The sequence below is a fragment of the Tenrec ecaudatus genome, chromosome 6 (assembly GCF_050624435.1).
Source record: "Tenrec ecaudatus isolate mTenEca1 chromosome 6, mTenEca1.hap1, whole genome shotgun sequence".
NCBI lineage: Eukaryota > Metazoa > Chordata > Mammalia > Afrosoricida > Tenrecidae > Tenrec > Tenrec ecaudatus.
The window spans coordinates 149,464,527-149,492,146 of NC_134535.1; the positions used below are offsets into that span (position 1 = coordinate 149,464,527).

The window sequence follows — 27,620 nt, forward strand, 5'->3', positions numbered from 1 at the left end:
TTCTCTCATGAACCCTTGATAATCTGTAAATTGTTTAGTCGTATCTTGCACTGTCTCCCCTCACCCACTCTTCTGTTGTCCATCCCCCAGGGAGGTCACATGTAGATCCCTGTAATCGGAGACCCCTTTCCAACCCACCCTCCCAGTATGGCACCACTCTCACCACTGGTCCTGAAGGGATCATCCGCCCTGGATTCCCTGTTTCCAGTTCCTATCTGTACCAGTGTACATCCTCTGGTCTAGCCAAGCTTGCAAGGTAGAATTGGGATCATGATAGTGGAGGAGGAGGAAGCATTTAGGAACTAGAGGAAAGTTGTATGTTTCACCGTTGCTACATAGCACCCTGACTGGTTTCCTCCCCAAGACCCTTTTGTAAAGGGATGTCCAGTGGCCTACAAATGGGCTTTGGGTCTCCACTCCACACTCCCCCTACCCCATTCACTATATATTTTTTTTTCTGATGCCTGATCCCTTCGACACGTGATCTCACAGGCTGGTGTACTTCTTCCATGTGGGCTTTGTTGCTTCTGAGCTAGATGGCCGCTTGTTTACCTTCAAGCCTTTCAGACCCCAGATGCTGTATCTTTTGATAGCTGGGCTTTCTTCACCACATTTGCTTATGCATACATTTGTCTCCAGCGACCTTATCAGGGAGGTGAGCACACGATATGAATTTTTTGTTCGATACCTGATGCCTGATACCTGATCCCTTCGGCACTTTGTGATCACACAGGCTGGTGGGCTTCTTCCATGTGGGCTTTGTTGCTTCTGAGCTAGATGACCACTTGTTTACCTTCAAGCTTTTAAGACCCCAGACACTATCTTTTGATAACCAGGCACCATCAGCTTTCTTCACATTTACCTGTTCACCAGCTGTCTTCAGCAGTTGTGTTGGGAAGGTGAGCATCATAGAATGCCAATTTAATAGGATTCTTTCATTGAAGGAGTACTTGAGTGGAGGCCCAATGTCCTTCTACCTTAATACTAAACCTATAAATATATGCATAGATCTATTTCCCCATCCTCATATATTTGCATATGCATATGCCTTTATTTAGACCTCTATAAATGCCCTTTGCCTCTTCTTTCCTCTATTTCCTTTGACTTTCCTCTTGTCCCACTATCATGCTCAGTCTTCATTTGGGTTTCCGCAATTCCTCTTGGTTACATTACCCTTGATCACACTCTATCAGACCTCCTACACCCAACTCACCACCAATTTGGATGACTTGTTGTTCCCTTGTCCCTAGGTTTGTTAACACCACTACCTTTCCCCCCCCACCTCCCCTTCTCCCATGTCCCCCCAGAACTGTGGGTCCCGTTGTTTTCCCCTCCAGATTGTTCATCCAGCCTATTTTATTTCGACAGACCTGCGGAGATAATAACATGCACAAAAACAAGACAGAGCAAAACCAAGCAGCAATATACAACAAAACAACAAACCAGTGACACACAAGAAAAGCTTGTAGTTAGTTCAAGTTTGTTGGCCTTTAGTTTTTTCCAGTCCAGTCTGTTGGAGCACCACACCCTGGCACCTAAGTCCACCTTCAGCATTCCCTGGGGACCTCCCTGCGCCATTCTCTTGTTCTGTTCCACACCCTTATTGTTTTGCCTTGGTGTGGTGGTGTCAGATTGGGCGCGATTCCCACACTGTGTCTCCAGTAGGGCTATGGGTCAGTGAAGGACGTCATGTCTCATAGTGGGGCCGGCCATGTGGTCCTCTGTGGACTGGCTGCTCTGAGCGGGAACATCGTCCTCAAGGCCTGGTGGGCCAGGATGTGCTCCACTCTCTCCTGCCTTCATCTGCTCCCATGTGCTCCAATCAGCTAAGTCCCTCTCCTGTATTACCATTTTTAACAGATGGACAAACTCTTGGAGAAGAGAAACAGAACCAAGTCACTGAAATATCTTTTGAGACAACAGCATAAAGATGATTTTAACCCAATTTTCGGTCAAGGCTTTGGTGAAGAACTCTATCTTACTCATTTTTGCAGCCAACTCACATGAAGTAAGTGCAGGGTTCCTAGCCTTTGTCATGAGTTTACCTCATGGTGAACTGTTTCATTTACAGAGCTTCATTTGTTTCAGAATCACTTATTTTACCGAGTTACCTTAAGATATATGAATAAATAATACTTGCCTCTTTTTAAAAATGAAGTAGATGACCAATGAACTCCTTAAAATAGAGAACTGGTAAAACTGCCTGTGTTTGTAACATAGCTATTAAAATGATCAACTGATATGCAACACAATGTCTCATACATTCAAAAGTACATTGCCCTGCATCTATAATCAAAGTAATCTTTTAAAAATTGGCCTTCCCTATTTTGCTTCCCAAGATGACAAAGTAAACACATTGAAATGAACCAAGGTATCACAATACAAGTGAACGAGTATTCTGGCTGAAAATAAGATTTTCCAACCTCTAAATTTCAGAAGGTAACTTGGGCTCTCCTGCAAGGCTCCACTTCCGGGACAGGAAGGGTGCCCTAGCATTACCCAGCCTGGCCTCTGAGGGTCCACGCTCTTCCAATCCTTAATTTTTTTTTGTCATAGTCCACCCTCTGATCACACTCCCCCCTCCCAGCCCCCCACGAATGCTGTCCCCACTACCACAAATTATGCAGTCGAGTTTCCCATACTTGGAAATCTCAGGGGTCAGCACACACCCGGAGTGCAATGGGTGAGCCTCGCCCTGGAAAACCACCTTCCTGAGCATGTTGACCACACTTTATACATGTGAACATTCCCAAGGAAATTAACCATGTAAATGGAAGGACTCCATTCTGTGCTATAGAAATGAAACCTTCCTCCCAACCCTGTACCTGTTTACAGAGTTAAACTGACACGAGGTGAAACGATGCTGTACGTTTCCAAAGACGGCATCGTTTAGCATCGAGTAAAACTTCCCTTTACAACTGATCCTGCGTCATCAGTCCAGTTTCGCTTACCCTTCCACTGGGAAGCAGGTGGCGGTGGCACCTTTTACAAGGTGAACAGATGATGAGTGTTGTAGAATCCAGATGTTCTTGATTACATTGTACCGATCTTTTTTTAAAAAGTGTAAATTTATACAAGCATGGACATTAGTTTCAATAAACGTTTGTTTTGATATCCAGACCGTAGAACATTTTGTGCATGTAGTGTTTTTAAACCTCAGCATGTACATACTATAGTTAAGAGAGAGTGGTGCACACATATGAAAGGAACATTCCCAAACGGTACCCAAAGGATGTAAATAAAAGTAGTTCATTTTATTACACCCACCAGTTCTTTCCAGGTATTGGTTTACAAATAATACAACACGACGGCTTTGCATTTTGTACAAGGTTACTTTGAAGCTGTCTTCTTACTTTTGGGTGGTTTCCTTGCCTTGTTAGGGTTTGGAATTAATTTCTTTATTTTCAGGGGTTGTAATACTACGGCAGGAGCCTGCTGACCTTCAACGAGCTTCCTCTTATGTGATGAGAGGCTTTCAAATGAAGTTTCCATGATCTCTTTCTCAGGCCTTTCTGAGGATTCGGTCTCTAGAGTGTCCCTCGGGTCTTCGATTCTGTCTGGGAGCCATGGTACACTTAAATTAGGTACTCTGGGTATTATAGCTTTGATTTCATTCTCAAAGTCAGTGGTACCCCTTTTGAACCCCAAGGCTAGGACGCATTTTAAGCCAATGACAGGTGCAATCCTCTCACTGAGGCGAGGCACCTGGCAAGCAGGCACGCTTCTGCTTAGGCTTAACTGAATCAGGTGCGAGGTGATGAGGGCAGGCTTGACTGACTTGCACACCAGCACTAAAAGCAGGTCGTTCTTTTCCAAGGCTCTGGTCACTTCGTTAACTCCAATGGCTAGCTGCTTCCTGGTGTGCACGGAAGTCCACCCTGACACCTGTGGGCTATCATCTGGAATTTCCTCTCTCAGCTCCTCACTAACTCCAACATCTGTGTTACTTCTTTCTCTGCTTTGGTTTTTGAAAGCAGGCAGTTTTTTCCCTCTCTTCTTATCCTCAACCTTCTGAAGTCCAATCTGCTTCAGTCTGTCTTCCAGGGTCTGCAATATGAAGTGCATGTCCTCTCTCTCCAGAGCACGCCAGCAGACAGCATAGGGGTTGGCCAAGGAGGTCTTCACAACCAAAGGTCTTGTCTTCCGAACAGATCCCCTTGCTGGAGCCTGCGGAGCAGCAGCCATCGGGGACCTTCTGCAGAGAAGCCAAATGGCAAAGGAGAATTAACGTTAACTAGAGCAGAGCATGGCTGTCTTCTCGATTCTTCATGAGTTATATACATAGCAAGCCTAATTATGTGCCCATACATGTGACTGTATTTCCCCGCACCTTCTCCTATTATAGCTCTTTTATACCTACATAGGCAATACATGGATGTTTTCACATTACTGAAATCAATGGAAGTCTATTTGTTCCTTTGATTAAAAAGGTTCCATGTTTCTACTTGTTCTTTTTCACCCTTATAATGGCCATCTGGTATTGATCGTAGAAATTTGTCATTTTCTAAATTATTCTCTAGTTGGACTTTTAGTCACTGAATTCAACACACATTCACTGGGTGCCTGTGATGGGAAGGCAGCAGTCAACCTGGGGACGAGCCATGCACAGGCTGCAGCCTGCCTACGTGGAGCTCACGCTGAGGGCCAGGCACCCACCACCCACTGCTGTGGTGAGATGCCACCACAGAGTGGCCCAGGTGACAGGATACAACTCTCCCCTAGGGTGTTGGAGGTGGAAATCTATGAAAGCAGGCTATCACATCTGTGTCTGGTAGAGCCGTTCAGTGGGTCTGAACTATCATCCTTTCAGTGAGCAACTGGGTGCTTAACCATCTGAGCCACCAGGAATCCCACGCATTTCTGATCTAGCTTTCCTAAAACCCTAGGATAAATGGTGTCCCGAATTCCTCCTCCCTGTGGCTATTCTGAACTGATGGCTCATCTTACGTAACAGACTAAACCTAGGAAAACTTCATAATAAAATTTTTAAATACTGCTCCATTAAGAAAAATCAATATAATAGGAATCCTTATGGGAGGAAATGATTACTAACTACTGGTCTAGGAAGTGTGTCCTGTTACCTGTGCCACGGCAGCTGCAGACACCATTCACTGCCCTCCATTTTCCTCCTTTCCGGGACCCACGTGGCTCAGCTTCAGAAGCTACACAAGCTGACTGAGAAAAATCTCAGATTCGAGAACAAACCACCCTGCTGACTCACGGTCCCTCATTCCACATCATTATCCACCAGGGCCCGCCCCAAATGCAGGGTTAAAGATTAAATCCTCCCCAATCACTCCCACTTAACAGGCTGGATAATGATGATGAAGAGCAAGTGGCTTAGTGGAGTGGTCAGAATTTATAAAAAAGCACTTTCCCAAGGGCTATTTAACCCTTAGCAAAATTCTTGTCGAATCCCCAGTCTATAGATGAGGAAAACTGATGCAGGTTAAGTATCTGGCCCAAAGTCACAATTTGTTTCCCAAATGCAAGTGCTAGACCATTTCAGCTCGGGTTACTGTGGCCTGGTGTTTAACTTTGGGCTGTGATCTGCAAGGTGAACAATTCAAAACCACAGCCCCTCCTTGGGAGAAAGCCGGGGCTTTCTATTCCTGTAAAGCGTTAAGTCTTGGAAACCCACAGAGGCAGTTCTACCCTGCCTGAGAGGGCCGCCAAGAGGCAGCATGGCCTTGACAGCAGTGAGTGTGGTCTTGGTCTGGCATGCCTCAGAAATCATTCTCCTTTCTAGACACAGCTGAGTCCTACTGCGTTGGTGCCTCTGGGATGGGGCAACCTCATCACTGTAATTAGGAGCTCTGGTGATGCTGTAAGTTAGGCACTGCTGGGCTACTAAGGGCAAAGTCTGGAGTTCAAAGCCATTGACTGTTCCACAGGAGAAAGATGAGACTGTTTGCTCCCATAAAGATCTACAGTCTCAGAAACCCGACACAGGGCCACTGTGCGTTGACATTACCACTGGCACGGGGTTCGGCTTCTATTTGTTTAGTGGAAGACTTTGTGCCTTTTTCACATTTGACAACCTGAGATGTGCAGACTCCCAGCATGGGGTGGGCCCTGAAACCTCATTAATGTCAGTGTTACCAAGTGGGTGTGATTCCTGGCCAGCGTACCTCGGGCACAGGGACTCCCCACCAGCATGCTCCTATGATGCTGAACAGGTTTCAGTGGAGCTGCCAGGCTAACATGAAGTAGGGGAAAGGCCTGGTCCTCTCATGAAACCCAGCTGATGAAAACTCTGGCTCTATCCTGTTGGGCATGGCCTCACCATGAACTGGGGGCCAACTTCACAGCAACTAGCAACAAAGACTCTGTACTGCTGCAGCTGCTGGCACACCAGCCTCAGCGCACCAGGGGGAAGTAGCTCATCCCAAACTGGTTGGCAGAAGCTGGAATTAAACTGAAGCGGTCAACAATGGGGAAATCAGTGGCTAAGAGCAAGACACATGGGGTGCGCTGGCTGAGCTCTTGCCAAACTGCAGGTGAGCTAATGTGTGTCAGCACTGAAACACCAGGGGGTCAGTACTTACAGGTATGTGGTCTGGAGGGCTAGCAAGGTGCGTGTTAGCTTCTCCCAACTCCAGACTCTAGTGTGGAGACAAAAAGAACCAAGTCGTGAAAAGGAGGGTCTCGTGAATTATAATCCCAAGAGATGACACTAACTTAGAGTGGGCACTGGCAGAAACAGTCTTCTGTGCCTTTCAAATGTATTGCCTCCCATTGCCAGTATCCTTCTAAACCGGTCTTTGTCTGTGGGCATCAGAAACATTACATATACAATGGGGTACCCCAAAACAGCAACTGTGCTTGGCAGAGTGGAGCTTTTGTAGTACGCATTTTTCCCTGCTAGGTGAGCATCAAGCAACTTGCTCTGAGTTGGGACACCCAGTGGTGTCGCCTGGGAAGGTTCTCTGGTCACAGTGAATTTTTTCGTGAAAGCAGTTTCACTGGAACCTCGTTTTTTGTGATGGCCGATTTCAGAGAACAGCATTCAGCGGTGAAATTCTGTTTCCTGCTCAGGAAAAAATGCTTACTGTAATGATGTTGAACACAGCTTACAAGGACAGCCCTGTGGAAAAAACTCAATTGTACAAGTAGTTTTCTCGTTTCAAAAAAAGGTGAAATGTTGAGAGATGACAACTCGTGCTGGAGGTCCGTCAACTTCCTGAACAAACAAAAATGTCCACTCATAGTTTTTGGAGTTCATTCCACCAGGTCAGACTGTTAATCAAACTTCCTATTTAGAGGTTCTGAAAAGATTGCTTCCAACAGTGTGCAAGGAAAAAGGGCCGATTTGTGGCAGATGGGGCACTGGTTTTGTCACCATCACAATTCACCTGCTCGTGCAGCCATCTCAGTGCACCAGTTTTTGGCAAAAAACAGCATGCCTCCATTGCACCACACACCATACTCACAGGACCTTGCTTCATGAGACTCCTTTTTTGTTTTTGCAAATGAAGAGGGATATGAAAGGCCAGCGATTTGATGACATAGAAAAAAATGAAGAAAAAACGAAGAGATGCTGTCAGCCATCCAAACAGATGAATTTGAAAAATGTTTCCCAGAATGGAATCAGGGATTTGACAAATGTATTAAGTGAAATGGAGGGTACTTTGAAAGTGATGAGGTTGTTTTGTTAAAAAAAAAAAAAAAGTGAATACATAGCTTTGAAAACAAATTCCAGGGTTTTCTGGGTACCCCTTGTAAATTTATAACATCAGAATGCACCCTGCAACATTGTACAAGAGGGGCTTCAAAAAGCTAGTGGGAACATTCTATTATCTCTTAGCTCCATTTTTAGGAATGTTTTGAAGCCCTCCATGCGCATCCCTAATAACAAGATGGACTCCCCCACCCCTAAGTGCGCGTCATCAAAACTTGAATATACTGTAAGTCATTGACCACCTGGTCAGACAACAAGTAACAACGTGGAGAAAGAGTGAAATGAGAAGAAGGCCTCCCTCCGGTGTCTTCTACTATTTCCAGGGTCAAGTGCAAACCCTCTACTCTCTGGGCCTGTCTCCCCACCAGCTACTTGCTCCTTATGCCCCAGCCCAGCAGTGAACTACGTACTATTTGAAGACGGCAGCAGTGTCTATCAAGTCCATGCCTATACGCCCTCTGCCTGGACGGTCACTCTCCCTCTCAGCCCAGAGCGCTTTTTCACTGAAACAGCGTTTACAAATTATCCACAATGCACCAAGCCACGTATTCACAAGGCGCAGTCATTGGTCTCGCTGAGCTTAGAGTCTAGCCAAACCAAAGCTCAACAACTCTGGTTCCGGATGAGCAGACTGGCTACCATGGAGGTATGGAAAGGTCTTTGTAGCTCAAGGCCAAGGGTGGGCAGCCAGGGCGTGCGCAGACTGGAGAGCAACACGGATGCAGGAGGAGTCCGGGTCGAAATGGTGGTGGCCTGCACTCGGGTTGGTCCTTCGGCAACTCGTGGGATCAGCCGAGGATGGAGAGGGTGACAGACAGTTCTCAGTTGCTAAGTTACCGGGTCCATCCTTCCCTACCACACGACTCGCACGGTTCTTGGTTATGGTCCTGCTTCCCTCACAACGTCCAAACCGTGCCGGTCCGGGAGGAGTGGTGGTGTGGTGTCCGGTGAAATAGAGGAACACGCACGGCCACCCCTCTAGCTCTGCGGTGAGCGGGCCCGGGGGGGGGGGGGTTTCCACGGCTGTGTGCGCACAGGGGCTGATGGGTTCCAACTGCTGGAAGTGGGAGCGGCCTCGCCTCGGGCTAACAGCCCAGCGTTTCATGCCGGCACGCCGGCCACCTCCCGCCTGGCACACAGAAGTGCGCTGCGACGCTGCGCCATCCGCACAGGCCAGGGCCGATCGCTTTGCGTCCGCGGCGGCCCGGGTCCGGGAGAGCGCTGCGCACTGTGCGTGCCGGCGGGGTGGAGAAGCCGGCCGACCCCCGCCCCGGGCGGGCCCGCTCCTACCTGCTCGGCGCTCCCCGGCGTCAGCTCCCCACGCGCCAAGTCGCCCCGGACACCCCCTCGTCCCGGCGGCGGCTCCACGTGCGCCCGGCTCGCGCGTGCGCGGCGCCGCTCTCGGGCCCCGCCTTCCCAGGGGCGCCGGCTGACACGCAGCGCGAGCGTCACATTTCATCACCCACAGGACGTCACGTCCGCGGAGAGCTGCCCTCAGGCGACCAAGCCCAACCCCAGACGCAAAGCAGCTCTAACCCGGACAGCCTTTGGCGACGTCCCGGAAACGGCAGTGCGCATGCGCGACGTTCTTCTCGCGAGACTTGCGGTTGCCCTGGAAACGCGATTGCCGTCTGGGCCGCCGGTGGCGTGGGAGCTCGTGATGTGGGGCCAGGCGGTGTCTTTAAGGTTGGTTTGGTTTCCTCGGGGTATCCTCGATTCCCTTGGCGCGTCCTTATCACCTTATGCCTACCGCAAAGCACCTTTAGGTTTTAGCGCGCCATCTCTTCTGGCAGGTGTGTGCTCGGCTCGCGTGTGTGTGGCAGGTACTTTCCAATCGGCTCGCATTCCTGGGGAGCCAATGCATAACCGAAGGAAACACTGGCCATTCAGCCGCTAGTTTTTTATTGAGTCCGTTCTTGTAGCCATGTGTCAGTCCATCTGCTGGAGGAGCGCTAGGCTTGCTTAAGGCAGCCTGGTGCTTAAGGGCTTGGCTGATAACCAAAAACACCCGGTAGTTTGAGCCCACCAAACCAGCCTCCTGAGCTGGAGAAAGCTGTTTGTCTAACGTACTTTGGACATGCTTGGTAAAGGGTCAGCGAAAAAGAGGAAGCCCCTGAAAAAGATGTAATGTAACAGCAATCTAAGATGCTTGCTGGGTAACAAGTTAGGTCGCTGGGCATAATTCTTTGTGAGATAAGGTTTGCCCCAAAGAAAAAAGAAAAGTTTCTGTGAGAATCACCAGTATTGCATTTCTGACTTTAGTTAGGTGTATGCTTTTTGGTGGTGCATGGTTAACCAGTCAACTACTAACCAAGAGGCCAGCAGTGAAGCCCCCCAGCTACTTGACTGGAGACAGAGCTAGCTGTCTGCTTCCATAAAGACTACAGCATTGGAATTCTGAGGGCAATTCTACTGTCTCTTAAAACAGTAGATATTCACTAAATCTCGGACCAGGGTTTGAGGGCCTTTCTTCTGCCTTTATAAGCTTTTAAAAGCTTTTTTTTTAAGATTGTAAAGCATCAGTTAAGCAGCTTAAAAAGGTGGCTGGATTCTTGTCAGGCTTTTGAGTGATCTTAAGATGATCAAAATTGACTCCTATATGGGAAATGGCCTGAAGCCAAGCCAGGACACACCTAAGCATTCTGCTACGGGGGCATGTCTTTCCCTACCTGCTTGATTGTCAACTGGATAATTCTAACCAGGTTTTTGTCTGGGAACCTCCTAGGTCAGGGTCCGTTAAATGAGCCTGGTTGGGGTGCTGCCGAACAGTGAGAAAAATGTGTTCCCTCTTATCTGCGGTTAGGCTAGAGGAAAGGATGGCAAACATGCCAAGACAAATCATAAGCTTGAGTTAAATATCAAAACTCCTTAATGTAGGTGGTGGGGTCGTTATAAAGGAGCCTAAACTTTTTTCAATCGGAGATCAGTGAGAGAGAAGGGAACATGAATCTGACCACTCTCTCAGTCCTGGCAACTTTCCAGAGCGGACAAAGGAGAAAGGGGTTCTGTGATCGAATGTGCTTGCTAACCCGCAGGTAGATTGGGAGAAGAGGAGGGGGGGGGGGGGCTCCAGTTTTAGCCAGAATAGGGAGAGCGGTGAGTATGAGGGTAGGGAAGACAAGGTGTTCAGGCAGGTCCGAAAAGGCAAACACCAGAGGAGAGGGGGGTCCAGAAGCAGGAGGAGAGGAGGAATTTTCTTTAGTCAAGGGGACTTGGGAAGTGGAGCAGGAAATACAGAGAAAGGGACGGGGAGCACAGAGGAAAGGCATCCTGGACTTACAGAATCTCAGACTACTTTTGAGTTTACTGGCAGAAATTGTGGAGATTTCAGAGGTTATTGAAATCAAAAGTGCTGCGATTAAAGTTGTTACTTCCTGGAGCTTTCTGACCCCTACCTCCTGCCGGTCTCAGGGTGGAAACCATGATTCCCTATCTGGGAGGTCTGGTAAGGCTGCTGCAGGTGTTGGCTCAGAGGAGGCTGAGCAGGGAGGGAGCCAGGAAGGCAGGGAAGGGGAGAGACTACAGGGAGTCTGAGGAGTCTGGCTCAGGGAGGGGATGGTGTCAGAGGCACAGACAGAGGCCTTTGGGAGTTGAGGGGGCTGCGGAGGAGGTGATGGTGAGGGGTACCCAGAATATGTAGGAGGCCTTACTGGGGCCACAGACAAAGAATCAGGGGGCCTGGAGAAAGACGGAAGGGGAGTACTGTCAGGGGCCTGATTAAGAGAATGTTTTGCTAAGAGACCTTGAGCAAGGTGACAGGTAGTAGAGAGGGAAGGGAGCAAAGAGAGAAAAGGACCTGAACATAAGGGACTTCTGAATATTTGTGAGTTTGTTGACAAAAATTGTTGAGGTTGCAGAGAATATTAAAATCAAAAGTGCCGAGACCACTTCCAACCATGGACCTTGACAGAGTCAGCACATGGAGGAGGAGCATTCAAAGAAGGCTCCACCAAGGAAGTCTCTTCCATGAAACCTTTGAAATTATTGGCCTGATATCATTATTGATCATTGTAGCTGCTCTCTGGTTCTTGATAATTTTGATCACTTCCCCTTTTAGGAAACAACTGATATCAACTGAGGACTATTCCCCAGAAGTTGAGGTTACTCCCCTTCCTATGGCTTTGAAAGATCCATGTCCTGACTGCGTGCAAAGTATATTGTATAATAAAACTAGAAACTGGAAGCCAGAAACCCCCCTTAAGGAATTTTTGTTAGATCTTGAGCAGGCTGAGCTATTGCAACCGAAAGGCACGGATATCTGAGGCTCATTTGGAAGCTTTTGTGCAAGATTCTGAAAAAGTTTATCATCCTCTTCCCATGGTTTTTCCCTTTCCTTATCTTGGTTACCGCATAGGGGGCAGAATACGGCATCCCCCTCCAGGAAATAACCCAAAGAGAAACAGAGTTCCTGACCCTGATTTACCTTATATGAGGGCTTATAATAAGAATGGCATAAGACTAGTTAACAAAGAAGGTGTACAAGTTCCTTTTAGTAGGTTAAGTTTTAATGAAAGGTTAGCAAGAGGAGGGCCTCCGTGGTGTTTGAAGTCCACTGAAGCAAAGCTACCTGTTGTGAGGCAACTCATACCTTGGTACAGAAAGACTTTGGGGAGTTTAATTTATGGGAACTTAGTGGAAAAGTAAGAACAAGAAATGAAAGCCCTAGAAGAACAGCCTAAGCCTGTCAAGTAATTTTTGATAATGAAATGTATTAATGCTTTATTGATTTCATAGTTAGAACACTGCGCCCTAGTTGGGTGAAGTATGCTCAGTTATTGTTAGAAGATTTATGTCTATCACCCTTGTAGTTGAGAAAGTTTTAGTTTCAAGATGTACTCATTTTTAACCAAGAATCATGATGTGTTTTATGTACCTTATCATGGTTTTGTGGCCTGAGAATTTCCTGATGTATGACCTCAGTCCATAAACTTTAAGCCAAGAAAAAGAATATGTAAGTTAAAACTTTGCATGAATAAAATTGGAACAGTCACCCGCAACCTTTAAGTCGTGTGGCTTCTGTCTCCCACTCACCAACGCCGTGACCCACCTTGAGGGACCCCTGGCCCTTGCTGCAGGTGGACTGCGACACAAAGTGCTATTTTCTGGCTAGTACAACTCATTGTCCAATTGGTATTGAGGCCGAACTTGGTTACAGAAAAAGACCAGGCATTTAGGGTGGAGATCAGGAGCCAAACCCAATTCAGTAAGGTTGACAGTAGGGACCCCAAAGGACTTTCCTTAGTGGGGGTGGGACAGAAAACTTCCCATTGTGTCTCAAACTGCAGGGGTACGGACAGAGGAGAAGGGCATCCAGTGGTCCCCGTTCCACCTGTCAGTCAGGAGGTAGCCTGGTAACCCTGAGAGGCGCCAGAGATAGGTCAGAGCTAGGGGCCCAGTGGGAGATTCCTGGACTCTCCAGAACAGGAAGGTTCCCTGGCACAGGCCTGTGGCTTTAACCAGCAGACAGGGACCTGGGATCAGAGAGAGACACAATGGAAGCCTAGGAGGGAGAGGGGGGCCTGGCTTTATGGCTGGCAAAAATGGAGGTTGGTCAGGCCTTTGTTTAGGGGGAGAGGAAGGGGAAGCAGAAAATTTTTTTTAAAAGCACTGCGGGGCGGCGACACGAAACTCACAAACAGGTAGAAAGGGCTCAGACACACTTTCTGTGTTCCGGTCTAGGCAGAAGGCGCAGTGACTGCTCAGCCTAGTGCTAGGAGTCCTGTTATTAGCAGGAGTCCCAGGAGGTGATCACAGAGACAAAATGGCTGGAGGCCACATGAGCGAAGGTAGACACATAGAAAAGATGGACACGAGAAACTGACCTCATCATCGCACCCCTTTCAGGAAAGGCACTTATTTCCCGCTCCTCTTGGTACTAGGGTTGCTTTTCAGAGCTTTCAGCTAGTTAGCCTCCCACGGACCCTATGTTCCCGTATGAGTTTGCTGGTCCTCGGTGTCCAGAGCAACAAACGAGACAGAATGAACATACACAGAGATACTGACCAGAAGTTGCTCATTCAGACAGGCTCTAGCCGTTCAAGAGGAGAGGAGGGGTGGGTTGTGTCCCAGCCGAAGCAGGGCCAAGCCAGCACAGAGCCCATGTCCCTACCTCTCTCGAGTTTCAGTACCAAATGTAAAGGCGAAACAGGTACAGGGAGGAAGACGGACATAACTGACAGGACAAGGGAGAGCAGAAACAGAAATAGCTTTATTAGGGGGTTGGGTAGCCCCCTGATGAGGTTCGGTGATCTAGGCCAACAGATCAGGGAAATGGTACTCAGCAGCTGGGGGGCGAGAGTTTTTAAAGGGGTGGTGAGGAATGTATGGTAATTAGCATATAGGGTCTGGAAACCAGGAGAGAATTGCTGCGGCTTCCTTGAACCAGGAACGTCTGGTTTCACTGGTTATCTTATCTGGCACCGGCTGCTGCTGACCTTTGGGATATGCAGGGAAGGACGTCCAGGGCCCGGACCTGCTTCAGCTTAGTTCAAACAGGGCTGCCTAGTTCGGATCCAGCCCAAACAATCAGAATTTCTGTTAATTAGGACTATGTCATATTTCCGAGAGCTTCCATTTCCGCAGAGGAAAGGAGTCACTCAGGGTTCAATGTAGCAACAATAAAACTCACAACCTTCCTCTAGTTCTTAAACGCTTCCTCCAACTATCATTATCCCAATTCTACCTTGCAAACCTGGTGAGACCAGAGGATGCACAGCGGTACAGATGGGAACTGGAAACACAGGGAATCTAAAACAAATGAACCCCTCACAACCAGCGGTGAGAGTGGCGACACTGGGAGGGAAAGGGGGAGTAGAAAGGGGGAACCGATCACAAGGATCTACATATAACCTCCTCTCTGGGCGATGGGCAACAGAAAAGTGGGTGAAGGGAGACGTCGGGCAGTGTAAGATAAGATAAAATAATTTATAAATTATTAAGGGTTCATGAGGGAGGGGGCAGCAGACAGGGAGGGGGGGTGTGGAAAAAAGGAAAGTGAGCTGATTCCAGGAACCCAAACGGAAAGCGAATTTTGAGAATGATGAGGGCAACGAATGTATAAGTGTGCTTTACACAATTTATGTATGGATTGTGATAAGAGTATGAACCCCAATAAAATGATTTTTTTAAAAGGGATATGAGAAAGGAACATTCTGATTTTGGGGTGGTTTCTTTGATTGATCTTACTTGTAGTGACTGAAAACAGTATCAGAGATGTCTAAGGGATGTGCAGTTGTTGGGGAGAAAAGCTGGTTGCTTATGCAGTCACCTGGGGCAAAAGGTAGGCAGGTTACTTTTGCTTAAATGATTGTTAGAAGGCCTGGGCTTGCTGGAGTCCCCCTAGCACAGAACCACGGCCAAATTCATACAAATGAGATAGTCTAAAGTGGACAAGGGAAAGCTGAACTTGAATGATTTGAAAGGATTATATTTTTAGGGTGATATGTTTAAGTGACTGTACTTTGGATTTTGATTTCTCCAACCTAGTGATGTAAAATAGATAGAAATGTGTGATAGAAATAAATACTGGGAATTAGGATTACAGAGAGTTTGTTAGCCCACCTACAGCCTCTACGTGATAGAATTTTGCTAAAAGGGGAGTTAGAAATTGCCAAAAAGAAACAGGCTTTTGTTTTAAACCAATGTAGAACTAGCAGTTTGGGTGGAAACAACCTCAAACAGGTCTTTGATCCTCGCACATTTGCTTTTGAAGAGGCATTCAGACCCACCCAGAACTGCTAACAGAATAGGAAATTCACCTGGAAAAGGAACCATACCCGCTGCCATTGAGTCCATGCTAACTCATAGTGACCCCTTGTGAGTGTCTGAGACCCTGCTTAAGGGAGTAGAAAGCACAGTCTTTCTCCCTCAGAGCCACTTTTGGTGTTGAACTGCCGACCACGCAGATCGCAACTCGTAACCACTACACCTTCAGTACTGAAAAGTGAGTTTTTGGGCTTTTTATATTTTGAGCAAGCAGTTTGCTTTTGGATGCACCAAGACTGGAAAAGTCTGTGCCCATCAGAGAAGACCCCCCGCCCACCTCCCCGCGCCCTTCCTAAGACTGAAAAGTTAAAGGGAGTCATTAAGTAGCCAGGTATACTTCCTGTAATGACCACCTGGGTCCACTTGTTGAGCGGAAGTGGGAGAAATGCAGCAACGAAGAGACAGACTTAGTTTGGACATGCTCCGTGAGCACCCAGTGGCTTGTCCAGAGTCTAGAGTGAGAGAAGGTGAAGGACTGGCTGCTCTGATGCTTACACAGTCGTGCACTTGACCTCGCCCAGGAGGCTGGGCTGATGGTGTGAGGGGCCAAGCTAGCCTGAAGTGCAGGGAGCTTGCTAATGTGGCCCAGTTGATCTAGCTTGGCTGTCTAGGGCTGAGTGGATCACAACCTGACCAAGTGTGTGGTAGTTACACAATTTCATGTCAACTTGGTAAGAATGAAAGGGTGGAATCTAGCATGTCAACCAGGTCACAACCGGGTGATCCCTCCTTATGGACATGGCCTTTTTATGAGGGTTCTGGGACTTCCTCTCTTTCTCCCTGGAGACGGGACATACTCACTCTGCTTCACATTTCTGTTGACAAGCCACATGGAGCCACGCTGATGCATCCACTGCCATTGGACCCACAGGACTTTCCACCGAACCACTGGTGATCCTCCTGCATTCGGCATCATTGCATGTGCTAAGTGTCTGAAGAGGAATTCATGGGCTAATAAACACTTATGGGTTAATAATCGAACTTATGGACTTGATCTGGACTGGGCTGGGATGCTTTAATGATGCCTAATTCTTGATAGAAAGTTCTCTCTTACATACATATGAGTGTCTCTGGGTTTGTTTCTAGTCAACCTGGACTAACACAAAGTGAAAAGAGAAAACTGATCGTGCGAGCTGGTGCGAATTGCTGCAGTTTGATGGCTTACCATGGACTTGAGTGTGCACATGCTCAGAATTCCAGCTGGAATGTAGAGTCTTCACAGACACAGCAGGACGAATCTCAAAAATCTATAGAATCTAAGAGGAATTACTGCAACCTAAATGAAGGCTGAACGTGATAGTGGGAAGAGAGGAAAGTAAAAGGATATAGAGGAAAGAGCTAGGAGACAAAGGGCATATATAGAGGTCTAAATAAAGGCATGTGCATATGTAAATACATTTATATATGATGATGTGGAAATAGATCTATGTACATACATGTATAGGTTTAGTATTAAGGTAGCAAATGGACATTGGGCCTGCACTCAAGTACTCCCTCAATGCAAGAACACTTTGTTCTATTAAACTGGCGTTCCATGATGCTCACCTTCCCGACACAATTGCTGAAGACAAAGTCAGTGCAAAGCAAATGTGGTGAAGAAAACTGATGATGCCCAGCTATCAAAATATATAGTGTCTGTGGTCTTAAAGGCTTGAAGGTAAATAAGCGGTCATCTAGTTCAGAAGCAACAAAGCCCACATGGGAGAAGCACAGCAGCCTGTGTAATGATGAAGTGTCAAAGGTATTAGGCATCAGAACGAAAAATCATATTGTGAATGAGGGGGAGTGTGGGGTGGAGACCCAAAACCCATTTGTAGGCAATTGGACATCCCCTTACGGAAGGGTTGCAGGGAAGATATGAGCCAGTCAGGGTGCAGTGTAGCAACGATGAAACATACAACTTTCCTCTAGTTCCTAAATGCTTCCCCCCCACCCACTATCATGATCCCAATTCTACTTTACAAATCTGGCTAGACCAGAGGATGTATACTGGTACATATAGGAACTGGAAACACAGAGAATCCAGGGCAGATGATCCCGTCACGACCAGTGGTATGAGTGGCGATACTAGAGGGTGGAGGAAGGGTGGGTTGGAAAGGGGGAACCAATTACAAGGATTTACATGAGACCTCCTCCCTGGGGGATGGACAACAGAAAAGTGGGTGAAGGGTATAAGATATGACAAAATAATTATTTGTAAATTATCAAGGGTTCATGAGGGAGAGGGGAGGCAGGGAGGAATGGGAAAAATGATCTGATGCCAGGGCCTTATGTGGAGAGCAAATGTTTTGAGAATGATGAGGGCAATGAAAATACAAATGTGCTTTACACAACTGATTTATGTATGGCTAGTGATAAGAGTTGTATGAGCCCCTAATGAAATGATTTTTTTAAAATCTATAGAATGCTGTAACATCTCCATAAGGGAAAAAAATCAATTAAAAAGTGGACAAAGGGCATGAACGGACAGTTTACAAAAAGACATTCGAACAAGTGACACATGAAAAAAATGCTCACAATCATTAGCCACGAGATACCTCCCCCGCCCGCCCCCCCCGGCCTACACTGACAATGATACCCCATTTCAAAAAGACTAAAAACAACAAATGCTAGAGAGGATTTGGAGATTAGAACTCTTAGCCAAGGAGAGAAAAAAAAAAAGAACTCTTACCCACTGCTGCTACATTTGTAAAAATGGACAGTGATCATGGAAAGCAAATGGCAATACCTCAAATAAATAGAAATAGATATTCTGTACAATATAGCAAGGCATCTGCTGGGTACATATCCTAAAGAAATTAGAGACATGTCACAAACATATATGCACACCCATGTTAATCATAGCACAGTTCTTAATATCAAGAAGTTGGAAATAACCCCAAATTCCATCAGTAGAAAATTGAATAACCTGACCAATAAACATATGTGGGGTTAATTGAAGGGCAGAGAGAAATGGCTCGGTGTGCCTCGCCTTTCTTATACTCCTGTCTCTTATTCTCTGATGGTCAGACCAGTGTGTGGCTGCCTTAGCTAGTTCTTTGCGTCAGCTGACAAGGCTCACTTCCTGGGAGACATCCCCGAGACGAAGCCACATGGACCTAGTCTGTTGCAGTCCTGGGTGCTGGACAAGGCACGTGGAGACCCCTGCTGAGATGCTTACATGCTCACTGATTTGGCTCTCCTCCTGCAGTCGGCGTTATTGCCTTTGTTTTGTGAGTTTGAGGAGGACTTTGTAGATCAGTGTCCGACATATAGGCTAATGTCTGACTTATGGGCTTGGACTGAACTGGGTTAGGATGCTTTCTTAATGTACACTTTTTGTGTAAAACTCTCTCTTACATATATAGGAGTTTGTGTGGATTTGTTTCTCTATTTTACCCAGACTAACACATATAAACATTAGGTATATTACTGGATTTTTTTAGCTCAAACTTAATTGTTAGCCATTATATAGTAATTCGTTTTTGTGATGCATCATTGCTTGATACTTGCCGTCATGAAGTGAAGACATGGGTGCTGGAGCAAACTGCGGTGAAGAAATCAGATGATGCTTGGCCCTCAGGAAGAATAGCATCTGGGGTCTTAAAGGATTGTCTTAAACAAGCAGCCATCTAAGTGAGGTATCAACTAAATCCACACAAAAGAAGCACAACAGCCCATGTGATCCAGGTTTTAAATGATAAAACTCAAGATCAGAGGAAGGAACTGTATTAGAGCTTAGGTTGTGAACACCTGGTTTGAAGAAGGCTAAGGATGACAGTGAACGGCCAAGATCACAGAGTTCCCACATGGATTAAGCCTCTGTTGAGTTCCCTCAGACCATTGAAAAAAGACGTGAAGTCTTGTCCACATAGAATGAATTGTAAGGTGGATTCCTGCAGAAACTGATTTAAGTTTAAACTCTTACCATTTGTTCTCCCTTTTGGCCCATTTTTAGCCTGTTCTAATTTATATTACTTTCTACTCTCTTTTCAAATGAGTTTTATTTTACTTTTGCTGATTTCCCCCCTTCTACTCTTTGCATGATTTTATGAAACCCAAATAGGTAAACCTATAGAGACAGCAATTAGATGAATAGTTCCTTGGTGTCACGACAGAGGAGGCTGGGGGGCGGTGGCTGGGGTGGAGGCAGGAGATGCTAATAACAAGAAATTTCCCAACTTGATTATGGCAATGTGCTCAACTCTTCTTGGTGTATTTGAATCATAAGTATATATGTGAATTATACATCAAGGAAATAGTTCAAACAGAAACATACCATGTACTTGTCATCTTAGAGTAGTGGGTGAGTAGGAACAGGCAATTTAGAATTGTGTCTAAAACGCAGAGTAGTGATGGCCTGAAGTGGCTGCTTTACAGGTGTTCGTGCGTGTCTTTACTCTCACAATGAGAGGGGCACGGGATACTCTTTTCCTACAGGATATGAGTCAGGGTTCATTGTAATAGTAAATATAAAAATGTTAGAGAATGTAAATGGAGGAGGGGAGAGAGGGGGTAATTCTTCATGTATGTAAGGGACAATGGCTACCAGGTATAGCCTGGGGTAAAGTAAAACTTCCTACTAAGAAAGTGATAGACATATTAGAGTTGTGTGAGAGGAGCCGTTGGTGTCGGAATAAGGTAAGAGGAAAATGGAGAGAAGATAGAAACACGCCTGACCTAGGCCTGTGGATAGCGAGTCTTCTTCCACTTACTGAAGGCAGGGAAGTTGGGAGTGGTCTCCCACGCTGTTGACTCAGATGGGGTAATACCAAAAAGGGAGTTCTTGAGAAGGTGACATTGAGCAGAGCCCTAAAGGAAGTGAAGGAGTGAGCCATGCAGCTATTTGGGGGAAGAGTGAACCTGTACAAACAGCGTCGTTTGCTTGACCTGTTAGAATGGCGAGGAACCCCTGAGCAGAGTTGCCCTTTGACAGAAGATGAAAATGAAAGTGAGGAAATGATAGGTGGCCAGAGAAGAAGCCATGCTGTTTCGCAGTCTGGAGTAAAGATGCTTCTTGTTTTCAGAAGTTGCCAGGAAAGGTGCCCTAAAGGTTGAAGATTGAAATAGGAGTTTGCCTGGGGGTGGCAAAATGCCACATTCACCTCTTTTAGTGCCTACATGTGGCTCTGAAGTAAAATCGGAACCTTCTAAAGGGTATTATTCAGATGAAATGATTTCATTTGTTTGTAAAAATATATTTATGGCTCTCGGATAAATGTTTAAATTGTGAAGTATGGATGGGATTGGTTCTTATGTCTCAAAAGTTTGCTGACCCCCTTTCTAGACAATGGAGCAGCAACTCTCCGTAATCCTGGAGGAAAAGGGACTTACAAGTAGTTCCCTGTAAATGAATGAGGAGAGCATCCCAATCTATAGGGAAGAGTGAGAGAAGTTGGAAAGGTTGGTGTTTGGGATGGGTCCGGAGTAGGCAGTCCCCATCTCCTCCCGGCTCCTCAGGAGGATAGAACTACAAGGCCCCCATTTCCAGCCTCTTGGGAAGATAAATGACCTATTGAAGTCTGCATCTTCTGCCCCAACATTCCAAGCAGCTTATCTCTCCAGACCAAGGTTGTGCAGCCCCCTCACCACTACCACCACCTCCCAGCGCTCCAGGGAGGAGGTTGGCAAACAGCAAAGGCACTTCCTGCGGATCACATCCTGACCCAAGGTCCTACAGCTGCAAGCAAACAATCTCCCTTCTTGTTGTCAACGTCTACCTCCCTAGCTCGAGCCCTAGATCTCTCCCACCACCTCACAGACAAGCTGCGATTTCCCTGATAACTCGCTGGGTCTCGGAACCGCCCAGGAGCTCAAGATGCTCCTGTCCCTTTCTCTGCTGTCCCTTCCCTCCCGGGAGCTCTTTCCCTGCCCTAATGAAGCTGCTCTTACCCTCACGTTCTTTGTCTCAATCCTGTCTCGTTCAGTGTCTCAGGGTTGACCTCTCAGTTGGAAGGTCGTGAAGGATAATAGAGGACTACATATAAGGCTCCAATGGACAGATGCCTTTTTTTCCTTTCTATGAACTTTTTGAAGGCCCCTTGCATGTTATTCTCGGGCTGTACTGAGAAGAGGAGCTAAGGTGTCATTTTAGACCATAGATTCTAACTTTGTTCTATCATCCCTGATGCTTGGTTGCTTGTGGGGGGGAAAGGCCAGCCCCTCACAACTAATCATGGTTTGATAGGTGCAATTGTACGTTTGAGAAATATAAAGGTTACAATAAAGTCCTAGAGCATGAGAGAGAGAAGAGAGATTGAAATAATGGGATCAGACACATTTCATGGTAGCACACTCACCTCCGGGATGGCCATGATCTTACCAGCCAGGTCTGCACACAGCGTGGGCTGAGGTGAGGTGGGGGGAGACCCCGTTTATTGCTAATCAAGGATTATATCTACTTAGGTGGGCGCGTGATTACAGGTGACCACAAGTCATAGGAAGGGAGAGTACAATAGGCTTACAAGTAATAGGAGGGGGATATACAATGGGCATAGGTGTAGCAGGAAGGGGATGAGCTAGAGCTGTACACGTGATAGGAAGGGGAGGCATACATGTGACAAGATGGGCAATGTGACAAGACGGGCAGACCCTAGATTCACGATGATGGCTTAACCTCGGTCAACCTTGGGTGGGCTTGACCTCTTTGGGGTCTACTACAAGGAAACAGTCAACTACTATCCTTATCCGAAGGGAGTGGGTCCTTGGATAAACAGTGGTGTCTGCTTGCTCTAGATGGCTGATAACCCTTAGGGAGAATAACCCCTGACCTAATTCTGTTGACCTCCAAGTGTATAGTCATTCACCACATATAGCAAGCAGCTAAGTTTGGAATATATGGGGGAGACAACTTGGGAGAAATCTTTGTTTTCCCACAGCTGCTGTGTGCGAACAAGTCTTTTCCAACTCCTAGTGAACCTATAGGATGCAGCTGAACCCCAAAGGATGTTCAAGGTTGTATTGTGATGGTGAGGGAGCATTGGTGTGGGTATGGTTGTAGCTTATAGTTAGAACCTACCAGCTACTCCAAAGGAGAAAGATGAGGCAGGCAGCTTCCATGAAGATTCACAGTTTCAGAACTCCTAAGGAACAGTTCCCTCTCTGTCCTAGGGTCGCTATGAGAATTGACTCTGTGGAAGTGGCTTTAGTTTGGAAGTTGATGTGAAAGAGAAATATCAGGTCTTTTTCTCCATGGAGCTGTTGATGGGTTTGAACTGCCAACCTTTAGTTGCTGAGTGTCCAACAGTTGTGCCTCTAGGGCAGGGGTCCTCAAACTTTTTAACACGGGCCCAGTTCATTGTCCCTTAGACCTGTTGGAGGGCTGTACTATAGTTTTTAAAAAATTATGAACAAATTCCTATGCACACTGCACATATCCTATTTTGAAGTAAAAAAAAACAACAAACAAACAGAAGAGTCGGGGGGAAACACCCGGTGGGCTGGATAAATGTCCTCGGCAGGCCGCATGTGGTCCATGGGCTGTAGTTTGAGGACCCGTGCCCTCGGGTTTCTTGGGCCCTACCCTACAGCCAAGTGATCAAATGATACACTGCCTTGGGTAAATCTGCTGCACAAGACCTCATTAAAGTGTTGAAAAGAAAGGAAGTTACTGTGAGGACTAAGGTGTATCTGACCCAAGACATGGTGTCTTCAGTCCCCTCATATGCACAAGAAAACTGGACACTGAATCGGGAAGGTGGAAGAGAATCTATGCATTTGAATTGTGGTGCTGGCAAAGAATTTTGAAAATCCCATGGGCTGCCAAAAGAACAAAGAAATCTGTCTTGGAAGACACACATCCAGAATGCTCCTTCGAGGCAAGAATGATGAGACTTCTTACACATTTTGAACATGTTGTCAGGAAAGACCAGTCCCTGGAGGACATCATGCTTGGTAGAGTGGAGGGCATTGAAAAAGAGGAAGGCCCTCCAGCAGGTGGATTGATTCAGTGGCCGCCACGATGGGTTCAAACGTAAGAACAGTTCTGGAGATGGTGCAGCCCCAGTGTCTGGCTCTGCTGTACGTAGGGTCACGATGAATTGGAACTGACTCAAGAGCATCTAACGACGACAGCCTACAGCCATTCAATTAGATGTTGGGAAGCTGACACCAGGTTCTGCCTTGGTCTGTTTTTTGTTTTGCTTCCAGGGAGTTGAATATGCAGCCGCAGTTAAGATGTGCTTGCAGTGGCCTCACATCACAGAGGCAGGGACTCCCTCCAATAGGATCGCGGAGTCGCACAAACTCGAAGACTGTGAACTTGGTTTCTGAGAGCATGCTATTGGAACCCTAATCTAGCTTCCCATCCGGCTGCACCATAGACCAATGACCTTCTGGCCCCATTCCCCACTCCCCGTGTGTCTGGATGTTGATGGTGCTTGATAAAGGACTGGAATAATGGAACCTGCCCACTGGCATCCTACCCCTTCAGATGCTGCCAGGACATGGGTCATACCTGCCATACTTTAAATGCAAGGGGATCCAACAAGTTCATGGAAAAATAGAATGGAGAGATAATGAATATCCCCCCACAAACTTTTGAAGCCCCTTGTTCTGTCTCTGATTCCAGGGCTGCCTCTTTCAGGAAAAGCCCAATGGCTCTCTTTAGCTTTCTCTATAGCTTGCCTCAGAATGTTAGAATTTCCCCTTAAGCTTGTCTCCTCCCTGCCACGATATAGCCTGCTCAGCTCCAACCATCACATATTAGACAATCACATTGTGATAGTTTTACCAACCTGGCCATTGAACACATGGGATTAATTGGAGGGTGGAGGGATAAATGGCTCCGTGAGCCTTGCCCTTGTCTTTTGCTCTCTGATGGTCAGACCAGGGTGCAGCTGCCTTAGCTAATTCCCTGCTTCAGCTGGCAAGGCTCATTTCCCGCAAGACAGCCCTGAAGAGAAGCCACATGGACCTACCCTGATGCAGCTCTGGGTGCTGGAGAAGCCGTGTGGAGACCCCTGCCAGTGCTGAGATGCTTACATGCTCATTGATTCGGCTTTCCTCCTGTAGTCAGTGTCATTACGTGTGTTTTGTGAGATTGAGGGGGACTTCGTAGATCGGTGTTGGACATATGGGCTGATGTCTGACTTATGGGATTGGGCTAGACTGGGTTGGGATGCTTTCTTAATGTACACTTAGCCTTTATATAAAACTCTCTCTTATAAAATATGAGTGTCTATGAATTTTGTTTCTCCCCAGACTAACACACGCATCTTTCCCTGGCAGCACACATTCCCTCATGCATTTATTTTCTGTCAGAAAGGTAAAATATAAGAAGCCTTTATATACTTGTAGTACTTGTAGTACTTCCCCTGTAGCTCACTGACCAGAACAGGGTTCCATGCCCACACTTAGCCACTCACTATGTAAGTCAACCGAGTGAATCAACCGAGTGAGTCAACCAAGACTGGGTCAGGTCAGCAGAGTTTGTCCTCTCAGAGTTGGCTCCACCTTTCCTGAACATGATATGGCACCAAACTGAACAAAATAGGGTTATTTGGTGCAAACAGAAGAAGGCAATGACCGCTAGGTAGAGAACTAAAGGACCTCACTAGAGAGACATTTTGTTTGGCAGAATTCAGTTGGGGAATATGTTGACTGGACACTGCTGAAACGTAATTATAAGTACTATTCAAACATAATTTTTCCCAGCTGAGATACCTTTGGGGAACTCTGGTGAGGCATTAGTGATGTGTTGGGCCATGATCCAACAAGTTAGTAGTTTGAAACCACCAGCCACATCTCAGGAGAAAGAGGAGGCTTTCTCTTCCTATAAAGAGTTACAGTGAGGGGAGGGAGGGAAAAAAAAAAAAAAGAGGACCTAATGCAAAGGGCTTAGGTGGAGAGCAAATGCTTTGAGAATGATTGGGGCAGGGAATGTATGGATGTGCTTTATACAATTGATGTATGTATATGTATGGATTGTGATAAGAGTTGTATGAGTCCCTAATGTAAAAAAAGAATTTTAAAAAATGGGTGGAAAAAAAGAGTTACAGTGTGTGCTGAAGGAAGCTGATGGTGTGCGGCTATCAAAAGATAGAGCGTCTGGGGTCTCAAAGGCTTGAAGGTAAACAAGCTGCTATTTAGCTCAGAAGCAACAAAGCCCACATGGAAGAAGCACACCAGCCTGTGTGATCATAAGGTGTCAAAGGGATCAGGTATCAGGGATCATCAGAACAAAAAATCTTACCATAGTGAATGAGGGGGGAAGTGTGGAGTGGAGACTCAAAGCCCATTTGTAGGCCACTGGACATCCCTTTATAAAAGGGTCTTGGGGAGGAGATGAGCCAGTCAGGGTATGATGTAGCAACGGTGAAAAATACAACTTTCCTCTAGTTCCTAAATGCTTCCTCCCCACCCACTATCATGATCCCAATTCCACCTTACAAATCTGGCTAGACCAGAGGATGTACACTGGTACAGATAGGAACTGGAAACACAGGGAATCCAGGACAGATGATCCTTTCAGGACCAGTGGTATGAGTGGTAATACTGGGAGGGTAGGGGGAGGGTGGGTTGGAAAGGGGGAACCGGTTATAAGGATCTACATGTGACTTTCTCCTTGAGGGACAGACAACAGAAAAGTGGGTGAAGGGAGACCGGACAGTGCAAGATATGACAAAATAATAATTTATAAATTATCAAGGGTTCATGAGGGAGGGGGAAGCGGGGAGGGATGGGAAAAATGAGGAGCTGATGCCAGGGGCTTAAGTGGAGAGCAAATGTTTTGAGAATGATGAGGACAATGAATATACAAATGTGCTTTACGCAGCTGATGTATGTATGGATTGTGATGAGTTGTATGAGCCCCTAATAAAAAGGTTTTTTTTTTTTTAAAAAAAAGAGTTGCCTGGGCCTCTACTCAAGCACTCCCTCAATGCATGAATAGGTTCTTCTATTACGTTGGCATTCTATGATGCTCACCCTCCCAACACAACTGCTGAAGCCAAAGCGGGTGAACAAGCAAATGTGAAGAAACCTGATGGTGCCTGGCTATCAAAAGAGATAGTGTCTGGGGTCTTAAAAGCTTGAAGGTAAACAAGCGGCCATCTAGCTCAGAAACAACAAAGCCTACCAGGAAGAAGCACGCCAGCCTGTGTGATCACGAGGTTTCGAAGGGATCAGGTATAAGGCATCATCAGAAAAAAAAATCTTACCATAGTGAATGAAGGGGGGAGTGCAGAGTGGAGACCCAAAGCCCATTTGTGGGCCACTGGAGACCCCTTGCAAAGGGGTCTAGGGGAGGAGATGAGTCAGTCAGGGTGCGATGTAGCACCAATAAAGAACACAGCTTTCCTCCAGTTCCTAAATGCTTCCTCCCCGCCAACTACCATGATCCTAATTCTGCCTTGCAAGTCTGGATAGAGCAGAGGATGTATCCTGGTGCAGATAGGAGCTGGAGACACAGGGAATCCAGGGCGGATGATACCTCCAGGACTAGGGAGGGGTGTGAGGGCAGTACTGGGAGGGTAGAGGGTGAGCGGGTTGGAAAGAGGGAACCGATTACAAGGATCTACATGTGGCCTCCTCCCTGGGGGACGGACAACAGAAAAGGGGGTGAAGGGAGATGCCGGACAGGGCAAGATAGGACAAAATGATGATTTGTAAATTATCAAGGGCTCATGAGGGAAGGGGGAGCAGTGAGGGAGGGGGAAAAAGAAGACTTGGTGCAAAGGGGCTTAAGTGGAGAGCAAATGCTTTGAAAATGATGAGGGGGGCAAAGAATGTACAGATGTGCTTTATACAATTCATGTATGTATGTGTATGGATTGTGATAAGAGTTGTATGAGTCCCTAATAAAATGTTTTTTTTTTAAAGAGTTGCAGTGTTCTTTGGGCCTCTACTCAAGGCCATCTTAACACAAGAACACTTAGTTCTGATAACCTAGCATTCTTTGGTCCTCACTTTCCCAACACAATCGCTTAAGACAAAATGCGTGCATAAGAAAATGTAGTGAAGAGAGCGGATGGTGCCCAGCTATTAAAAGACATAGCATCTGGGGTCTTAAAGGCTTGATGTTAAACAATTGACCGTCTAGCAGGTAAGCAAATAAGCTCATATGGAAGGAGCACCCAGCCCTTGTGATCATGAGTTGTCGACAGGATCAGGCAACTGGTGTCAAAAAATCCAAACCAATTGTATAGATTCAAAAGAGGGGGTTGGAGTGGAGACCCAAAGCCCATCTGTAGATAAT

At 46.6% G+C, this 27,620-nt stretch overlaps 2 protein-coding genes and 1 non-coding gene across 4 annotated transcripts in view; 1 reads left to right on the forward strand and 2 right to left on the reverse strand.

Annotated features, from left to right (window-relative positions):
* Window positions 1–2,582: 2,582 nt before the first annotated feature.
* On the reverse strand, window positions 2,583–2,741 carry LOC142451951 (U1 spliceosomal RNA). Its single transcript, XR_012785045.1, has one exon. It is a non-coding gene; the product is annotated as a U1 spliceosomal RNA (small nuclear RNA).
* Window positions 2,742–3,233: 492 nt separating this feature from the next.
* Window positions 3,234–9,177, reverse strand: RPP38 (ribonuclease P/MRP subunit p38). 2 transcript variants are annotated; one of them, XM_075552335.1, is made up of 3 exons: window positions 8,972–9,177; window positions 6,549–6,605; window positions 3,234–4,195 (listed from the first exon to the last, which is right to left on the reverse strand). In XM_075552335.1, the coding sequence occupies exon 3, from the start codon at window positions 4,183–4,185 to the stop codon at window positions 3,331–3,333; it is 855 nt and encodes a 284-aa protein (XP_075408450.1). In that variant the 5' UTR covers window positions 4,186–4,195; window positions 6,549–6,605; window positions 8,972–9,177; the 3' UTR covers window positions 3,234–3,330. The 2 variants fall into 2 exon arrangements, with proteins under 2 accessions (XP_075408450.1, XP_075408448.1); XM_075552333.1 differs by lacking the exon at window positions 8,972–9,177 and adding an exon at window positions 8,092–8,951.
* Window positions 8,235–27,620, forward strand: part of ACBD7 (acyl-CoA binding domain containing 7) — a 38,102-nt gene continuing 18,716 nt past the window's right edge. The window contains exon 1 of the mRNA XM_075552336.1: window positions 8,235–8,327. Coding sequence (XP_075408451.1) covers window positions 8,304–8,327 — 24 coding nt within the window. The 5' untranslated portion in view covers window positions 8,235–8,303. The remainder of the gene's footprint in view (window positions 8,328–27,620) is intronic.

What these genes read in the sequence shown, in the direction of transcription:
- RPP38 (XM_075552335.1), bottom strand. Translation starts at nt 4,185, where the DNA reads ATGGCTGCTGCTCCGCAGGCTCCAGCAAGGGGATCTGTTCGGAAGACA.